This window comes from Salmo trutta, chromosome 9 (genome assembly GCF_901001165.1).
Source record: "Salmo trutta chromosome 9, fSalTru1.1, whole genome shotgun sequence".
NCBI classification, from domain to species: Eukaryota; Metazoa; Chordata; class Actinopteri; order Salmoniformes; family Salmonidae; genus Salmo; species Salmo trutta.
This window is the reverse complement of record NC_042965.1, coordinates 43,337,321-43,346,944: the sequence shown is the minus strand read 5'-3', so window position 1 is coordinate 43,346,944 and position 9,624 is coordinate 43,337,321. Positions and strand designations below refer to the sequence as shown.

Below are 9,624 nucleotides of genomic sequence, written 5' to 3'. Positions count from 1 at the left end.
GTCGCAGTTGTTAATGAGAACTTGTTCTCAACTAGCCTACCTGGTTAAACAAAGGTAAAATAAAATAAATAAATAAAAATGATCTATGGAACACACAACTGCACACACCTCCCTGCCAGGCTGCTCCCCATCTAGCCCAAAGGCAGGTCGATTTAGATATTGAGTCGTTTCTATCTTATGCCTTGGTCACACCAACAGTGTTTTGTGTTTTGGAACACCAGAAATACATTAATTTCCAATGGAACGCTGCGTTTGCCTTTCAGCATTGCGTTGCAGTGGCAGTTCCATTGCGTTCTAGGTGTGGTGCATATCCAACATATTCATCAAACTGTATGCGTAGACGGCTTGACAGAAATGGTAGCAGAGAGCAGGCGTAGAGGCCCTGCACGGTCAATCCAACGGCCTCCGCAGAAGTCAGAGGATTTATATTTCTTGTAGCAGAGCTGTTGTGTAGTAAATTGTCTAGGAAGTGAGTTTGTACCTCCCGCCCCCACCTCCCATCAACCAATCATGTCAATGTGGAGCGATACAGAGCCGTCACATTGTTACAACATTTAGGAGGCGCACGGTGATGTGGTAAAGAGCTTGATTTGGCCTCCGCAATTGCATCACACCCTCTGTATGGAGCTTCTGGATCCCATTGCTAGAGCAAGCATAAATTATATTTTACCTTCCAAATGCATTGTATGCAGTTGGCAATACAATCCTATCCTCAGTGGACCGGTTGTGCATAAACATGCTCCATTCAGGCTGTAAGGCCTCAATTTCCTCCTTTTTTTTCTTCTGGGGAAATATGCTTTAAATATGCATACTGTCTTTATGAAACACCATTTTCCACCACCATGCTAAAGTGGCTAATACCTAGTTATGCTAGTCCCAGATGTTGCATATCACGTTCAGGTTGGAGCAGTCTGTTTATGTATTGAACACGCCTATAAGCGTCATTGTAATGAAACAGCAGGGAGCAGGTCTCGAACCCTCGACCTTCTAGCCCGAAGTCCAGCGCGGTATCGACTGTACCGTAAAAGCATGCTCGAGAGGCAGAGTCGATATCCGCGCATATAAACCCAGGATCGTTATATTATGCAGCATCATCTGGATATCTGTGCAAAAAAAGTTCAAGTCACCTTCTGCTTCTATTTCTGTCAAGCCATCTAATGCCTGATGTCCACCAGATGCATATGAGTTTTGTTTTACCAGATGTCTTGTCCTAATTTCTGTACGTGGCACACGTGCTTCGCTTTCCAACTAGCTTAAAGCTAGCTAGTTGCAGTGTGTGTACTTCTGTTTGTACCACCGCATGGTAAAGCAACCGAAGAGTTGAAGATATTGAACACATGCAGGCACAGAACTGCTCCGTTGACAAGGAATGACTTCCACCTGAACGCAAAGAGTTTGATGCATCTGGTTGACATGAGGCATAAGTATACAATTTGATGCATACATTTGATTTATACAACATATGCACCCCCACACAGAACCCACTGCAACCGACTCTTCAATGCTGCAATGCAAACGCAGCATTCCACTGGAAACGAATGTATTTCTGGTGTACCACAACGCAGTGATTATGTAGGTTTGATCGAGGCTGGCTGACTGCACAGCGCAACATTAGGAAGTAGCCACTAGAATGTGGTGAAAAGTGTGTTTCATAAAGAAAGTATGCATATTTTACACTTTTTTTTTTTTTTTAAATCCTGCCTTCACGCCATTAAATATTGTTAAGGGGAAAATCTACGCATTTGCAGCGTGAATGGAGAATGTTTTAGGTATGAACCGGTTAACGGGGATACGAGTGTATTGCCCCGCTGCATACAATGCATTTGGACTGTACAATGAAACCATCAATACCAAATATCGCCATCTGCCGGCCTTTGGGCTACCCCCTATCCACGGTCACACACACACACACACACACACAGCGGTGGGGCGGGCAACATGGCGGCCTCTATCTCCCCGCTACGCTCCTCCTACAGGATTTGTAACAGTCTATCCTTCCACCACTGCCGAGCCAAACTGCGGATGCACAGAAAGTGCGACAGCCAGAGAAGACATCTCCATGCGTCAGTCACCAGGTAAAAAAAACAAGAAACATGTGAGGGTGACAGAGAGGAAAGATGCTCCATACTGCTGCTAGCTGATACCGGTGAAGGGTGACTGTTCGTCACCTGTCAGTCGGTGAGATTGACAGCTAGCTGCACCGTGCATCGTATTGTAACAAGGGCAGGTGCGGACTAGCTGGCGGAAAATCACGGAGGAGGAGGGGGGGGGGGAGAGATTTAAAACACGACAGATAAAATTAAAGCTAGCTACTGTCAACAAACGCGTCGAACTTGCATTGCATTAATTTCAGCATTATCTCTCTTGACAATCGGTCCGTGAAGAGCATTTGTTTCTGGCTATGAGGTTGTTAGCCAGCCAGCCGGCTCAGTTCAACAAGGTTACAATAGGACTGACAATGCGCATTAGGATGCCAAGGATAACTCCTGTCACTAGCACCTGTCAGATCGATTTGAGATGACACACCATGTTGTTTTTATCTACTGTCACTTCCAAGTCTAATCCAGTTTTTGAAACCTTTTACACTTCTGAAATGATACTGACAGTGCTTTTGATGATATCAAACAGCAAATAGATGGGATTTAATTATAGCAAGTTTATTATAATAGCTCCACATCTCAAAGTCACCTTGCCCCTTGCAGCATTCTAGTCATCTCATGTAATGGTGTAATATTTAGCCAGCCTACAAAATATGGTGTGTGTGTGTGTGTGTGTGTGTGCTATGTGTGTGTGTGTGCTATGTGTGTGCTATGTGTGTGTGTGTGTGTGTGTGTGCGCGTGTGTATGTTTGTGTGTATGTGTGTGTGTGCGCGTGCGTGTGTGCCCGTGTGTGTGTGCGTGTGTGTAGGTATGCTGCGGTGGTCGTGTCAGGGACAGAGATGGCTCGTCAGATTCACAGAGAGATCCAGAGGGAGGTGGAGGAGCTGGTCACCGGCGGCAACATGAGACCCCACCTGGGTGTGGTGTTGGTTGGGGACGACCCGGCTAGTCGCACCTACGTCAGGAACAAGACCAGAGCTGCTAGTATACTGGGTAGGAAGGGCACACGCACACGCACACACACGCACACGCACACACACACACACACACACACACACACAAAGCTCTAGGAAAGCTGTCTGTCTAAACAATGAACGAGTGTCTGTTCTTTTATATGCACATGGAATTGTATTGATCTCTGAAACTGAAGATGAGCTTCAAGAAATGTTAAATATTGTTTTTAACTGGTGTGAAAAATAAACACTGAGTATCAATGTAGACAATTAAGGGTCCTTCCACTATAGGAACTCAGCAGGTCCTTCCACTATAGGAACTCAGCATGGCCTTCCACTATAGGAACTCAACTGGTGTCCTTGGTGACATGGTGTCCTTGGTGCCCTTGGTGACATGGTGCCCTTGGTGACATGGTGCCCTTGGTGACATGGTGTCCTTGGTGCCCTTGGTGACATTATTGCTAAGTGTAAAACCATGGGTGTCACCAAGGGCACCATACCTTTTTAATGTTTCACTAAACTTTTTTGTTACCTATTATTACATATGCTGCAGCAGTGTGGGGGCAGCAGTGTGGGAACAACAGCATGAGGGCAGTAGTGTTATGCTGCAGCAGCATGTGGACAGCAGCGTGTGGACAGCAGCAGCGTGGGGACAGCAGCAGCGTGGGCACAGCAGCAGCGTGGGCACAGCAGCAGCGTGGGGGCAGCAGCAGCGTGGGGACAGCAGCAGCGTGGGGACAGCAGCAGCGTGGGGGCAGCAGCAGCGTGGGGGCATCAGTATAGGTGCAGTAGTAAGGGGGTAGAAGAATGGGGACAGCAGCGTTATGCTGCAGCAGTATTTATCAGACATTATACTGTTGTTAATGCTGTTTTTAACCATGCTGCAGATTTGACCTTGGTGTGGGTAAATAGACTCCAAATGCTGCTATTCAAGGAGATATGGGCAGCATATGGCATTAAATTGGCTGAGATTGTGCAGCCAAATCAAATCCTTTTTTCACTCCATATGACTCTGCTCACCTACTGCCTTTATCAGTTCACTGATACCTACTGCCTTTATCAGTTCACTGATACCTACTGCGTTCACTGATACCTACTGCCTTTATCCGTTCACTGATACCTACTGCCTTTATCGGTTCACTGATACCTACTGCCTTTATCGGTTCACTGATACCTACTGCGTTCACTGATACCTACTGCCTTTATCGGTTCACTGATACCTACTGCCTTTATCGGTTCACTGATACCTACTGCCTTTATCGGTTCACTGATACCTACTGCCTTTATCAGTTCACTGATACCTACTGCCTTTATCGGTTCACTGATACCTACTGCCTTTATCAGTTCACTGATACCTACTGCCTTTATCGGTTCACTGATACCTACTGCGTTCACTGATACCTACTGCCTTTATCGTTTCACTGATACCTACTGCCTTTATCAGTTCACTGATACCTACTGCCTTTATCAGTTCACTGATACCTACTGCCTTTATCAGTTCACTGATACCTACTGCCTTTATCAGTTCACTGATACCTACTGCCTTTATCGGTTCACTGATACCTACTGCATTTATTAGTTCACTGATACCTACTGCCTTTATCAGTTCACTGATACCTACTGCATTTATCAGTTCACTGATACCTACTGCGTTCACTGATACCTACTGCCTTTATCGGTTCACTGATACCTACTGCCTTTATCAGTTCACTGATACCTACTGCGTTCACTGATACCTACTGCCTTTATCAGTTCACTGATACCTACTGCCTTTATCCGTTCACTGATACCTACTGCGTTCACTGATACCTACTGCATTTATCAGTTCACTGATACCTACTGCATTTATCAGTTCACTGACAACCTACTGCCTTTATCCGTTCACTGATACCTACTGCCTTTATCCGTTCACTGATACCTACTGCGTTCACTGATACCTACTGCATTTATCAGTTCACTGACACCTACTGCCTTTATCAGTTCACTGACACCTACTGCCTTTATCAGTTCACTGATACCTACTGCCTTTATCAGTTCACTGATACCTACTGCCTTTATCAGTTCACTGATACCTACTGCCTTTATCGGTTCACTGATACCTACTGCCTTTATCAGTTCACTGATACCTACTGCCTTTATCGGTTCACTGATACCTACTGCGTTCACTGATACCTACTGCCTTTATCGGTTCACTGATACCTACTGCGTTCACTGACACCTACTGCCTTTATCGGTTCACTGATACCTACTGCGTTCACTGATACCTTCTGCCTTTATCAGTTCACTGATACCTACTGCGTTCACTGATACCTACTGCCTTTATCGGTTCACTGATACCTACTGCGTTCACTGATACCTACTGCCTTTATCAGTTCACTGATACCTACTGCCTTTATCGGTTCACTGATACCTACTGCGTTCACTGATACCTACTGCATTTATCGGTTCACTGATACCTACTGCGTTCACTGATACCTACTGCCTTTATCGGTTCACTGATACCTACTGCGTTCACTGATACCTACTGCATTTATCGGTTCACTGATACCTACTGCGTTCACTGATACCTACTGCATTTATCAGTTCACTGATACCTACTGCCTTTATCGGTTCACTGATACCTACTGCGTTCACTGATACCTACTGCCTTTATCCGTTCACTGATACCTACTGCATTTATCGGTTCACTGATACCTACTGCCTTTATCGTTTCACTGATACCTACTGCCTTTATCAGTTCACTGATACCTACTGCCTTTATCAGTTCACTGATACCTACTGCCTTTATCAGTTCACTGATACCTACTGCGTTCACTGATACCTACTGCGTTTATCAGTTTTGGGACAGAACTCTTATGTACGTACAGTTTTATCCATATCGAATCTCTTTTGCAAAATGTTGATGTGGAGTGGCCCCTCTCGCTATTGAGACTGGTCGATGCACACTAGATATATTTTTTTTATATTTTGGTCATTTAGCAGACGCTCTTATCCAGAGCGACTTACAGTAGTGAAAGCATACATTTCATACATTTTGTTTTTTTTCATACTGGCCCCCCGTGGGAATCGAACCCACAACCCTGGCGTTGTAAACACCATGCTCTACCAACTGAGCCACACGGGATAAAGTGCTTGTTCTTTCTGTAACAGAAGCTGATGCCTTGATTTACTGTGCGTTATGAAACGACATTAGGATGGTCTTTACTGTGGGTTATGAAACGACATTAGGATGGTCTTTACTGTGGGTTATGAAGCGACATTAGGATGGTCTTTACTGTGGGTTATGAAGCGACATTAGGATGGTCTTTACTGTGGGTTATGAAGCGACATTAGGATGGTCTTTACTGTGGGTTATGAAACAGCATTAGGGGTGATATTTACTGTCAGCTGTCCAGCCAAAATGTTAACGGTCTACATTAAAATAATAAATCATGTGAATTTTTTCATCAGGTAACAATATGCCGTGTTCACGTGCTAGTCGGAACTAGGAAACTATAAACTTGCTAACTGGTTTTAGTTCTCCACATGCCGCGTTCAACCGGTTAGCAAGTGGGAAATTTCAGTTTCCTAGTTCCGACTAGCACATGAACGCGGCAATAATGTAAATGCCCGCTACCTTGTTTTCCAACAGAGACGTTTCTTTATAAGTGCCTAATTGTCCTTTTTTATCTACTGTACTTTTTACAATTTTTTTTTTTGCTGTACTTTTTGACTGTGATGTGTGTTTCTCTGTCCAGGTATCTCTAGTGACACGGTGGTCAAACCTACCTCTGTCTCTCAGGATGAACTACTGGAGCTGATAGACAAGATGAACAGAGACTGGAAGGTCTCAGGCCTGCTGGTACAACTACCTCTACCAGGTAACACACACACACACACACACACACACACTGCACAGAAACACCTACACTCCCACCGTTATACGAGAGGTCATCTTTTTCTGTGGTGATTTAGGGCACATCCAGGAGCGTGCTGTGTGTAACGCCGTAGCTCCAGAGAAGGATGTGGATGGGTTTCATATCGTCAACATAGGGAAGCTGTGTCTGGGACAGACGTCTATGGTGCCTGCTACACCTGCTGCTGTATGGGAGATCATCAGGAGAGCAGGTACGCACACACACACACACACACACACACACACACACACACACACACACACTCTGCTGCTGTATGGGAGATCATCAGGAGAGCAGGTACACACACACACACACACACACACACACACACACACACACACACTCTGCTGCTGTATGGGAGATCATCAGGAGAGCAGGTACACACACACACACACACACACACACACACACACACACACACACACACACACACACACACACACACACACACACACACACACACTCTGCTGCTGTATGGGAGGTCATCAGGAGAGCAGGTACACACACACACACACACACACACACACACACACACACACACACACACACACACACACACTCTGCTGCTGTATGGGAGATCATCAGGAGAGCAGGTACACACACACACACACACACACACTCTGCTGCTGTATGGGAGATCATCAGGAGAGCAGGTACACACACACACACACACACACACACACACACACACACTCTGCTGCTGTATGGGAGATCATCAGGAGAGCAGGTACACACACACACACACACACACACACACACACACACACACACACACACACACTCTGCTGCTGTATGGGAGATCATCAGGAGAGCAGGTACACACACACACACACACACACACACACACACTCTGCTGCTGTATGGGAGATCATCAGGAGAGCAGGTACACACACACACACACACACACACACACACACTCTGCTGCTGTATGGGAGATCATCAGGAGAGCAGGTACACACACACACACACACACACACACACACACTCTGCTGCTGTATGGGAGATCATCAGGAGAGCAGGTACACACACACACACACACACACACTCTGCTGCTGTATGGGAGATCATCAGGAGAGCAGGTTACTATGTTCTCTCTGTAATGTAGTTTATTGACATGTGAAGAAGGATAAAGCCCATTTTTAAACTGAAGAAGAGGGAAGGGTTGCTGTGAACTAGTGGCTTAAAGGGATACTTTGGGAGTATCTTTTATCTACTTCCACGGAGTCAGATGAACTCATGGATACGGTCTTTATTTCCCTGTGTTCAGTATGAAGGAAGTTACAGGTAGATTTGCAAGCCAATGCTAATTAGCATTAGCGCAATGACTGGAAGTCTATGGGTATCTGTTAGCACAGGCCTGGGCATTTTCATTCCTCGGGGGCCTGATTGGTGTTACACTTTCCCCCCTTCATCCCAAGTAAACACAGCTGATTTAAACTAATTGCATTCTAAACTGAACATCATGATTAGTTGAATTAAGAATTTAGTTAAGAATTTGTTCATAACTGACTTACCTAGTTAAATAAAGGTTAAATAAAAAATTAAAAAATAAAAATAAAAAGTTTATTATTGGTGTCTCACTTTTACCCTCAGCTAACACACCTGATTGTAATCAGGTCCCCGAGGACTGGAGTTACCCAGGTCTGTACCAGCAGATACCCTGTAACCTTTTAAAGACTCATCTAAACTGAAGAAGAGGTTGCTGTGAAGGTAGTGGTGTTGACTCCGAAAGGACTGTCTGCCCAGCTGTCATATCCTGGTTTATCCACTAGGTGGCAATCATCACCTTTTACTACACCTGAACTGTCTAGTAAATCAAATCACATTTTATTGGTCACTTACACATATTTAGCAGATGTTATTACGGGTATAACGAAATGCTCGTATGTTTTTATTCACTTTTTAAAATTATAGAAAAATACTTTGCTAGCCCTGTTTTTGAAGCCAGTTAGGGATTGAATAAAAAATAAAAAATGTGTGAATTTAATAGGATACTCACTTAAAATGAACTTTTTTAGTGTAGATATAGAGACTGTGAGGAAATGATTGACATGTCTGTGTGTTCAGGTATTGAGACAGTGGGGAAGAACGTGCTGGTGGCAGGACGCTCTAAGAATGTCGGCTTGCCCATCGCCATGTTGCTTCACACAGACCGTAACCACCAACGCCCTGGAGGTACCACACTGTGTGTGTGTGTGTGTGTGTGAAAGACTCTGTAATATGGGTAATTTGCAAGGAACAGTATATTTAATGTACTCCGCGCCTTAGTGTGTTTGCGTACGTACGTTGATGTTGCACCACTGCGGTTTCCCCCGTTATGAAGCTGTTTATTACAAAAGGAAATGATTAATAAAATAAATTAATAAAATAAATATCTCCTGCACCTATTGTTCAAACAAGAACTGTTGCAATGCAAGTACACCTTCTTGGAAGAGAGGAAGTAAGGGGGGGTGGAAGGGTGGAGAGAGAGGGGGAGGGTAGAGAGAGAGGGGGAGGGTAGAGAGAGAGGGGGAGGGTAGAGAGAGGGGGGAGAGGGGGAGGGTAGAGAGAGAGGGGGAGAGGGGGGGGAGAGAGAGAGAGAGAGCAGGGTGGAGGAGAGAGAGAGAGAGAGAGAGAGAGAGAGAGAGAGAGGGCGGAGGAGAGAGAGAGGAGAGGAGAGAGGGGGGAGAGAGGCA

General features: G+C 45.1%; 1 protein-coding gene across 2 annotated transcripts in view; it reads left to right on the top strand.

Moving 5' to 3' along the window:
- The first annotated feature begins 1,694 nt into the window (after positions 1-1,694).
- Positions 1,695-9,624, top strand: part of mthfd2l (methylenetetrahydrofolate dehydrogenase (NADP+ dependent) 2 like) — a 15,336-nt gene continuing 7,406 nt past the window's right edge. The window contains exons 1-6 of one of the 2 annotated variants that reach the window (XM_029763800.1): positions 1,695-2,075; positions 2,909-3,093; positions 6,791-6,913; positions 7,008-7,160; positions 8,543-8,590; positions 9,017-9,124. In XM_029763800.1, coding sequence (XP_029619660.1) covers positions 1,939-2,075; positions 2,909-3,093; positions 6,791-6,913; positions 7,008-7,160; positions 8,543-8,590; positions 9,017-9,124 — 754 coding nt within the window. In that variant the 5' untranslated portion in view covers positions 1,695-1,938. The remainder of the gene's footprint in view (positions 2,076-2,908; positions 3,094-6,790; positions 6,914-7,007; positions 7,161-8,542; positions 8,591-9,016; positions 9,125-9,624) is intronic. The other variant, XM_029763801.1, reaches the window with a different exon arrangement.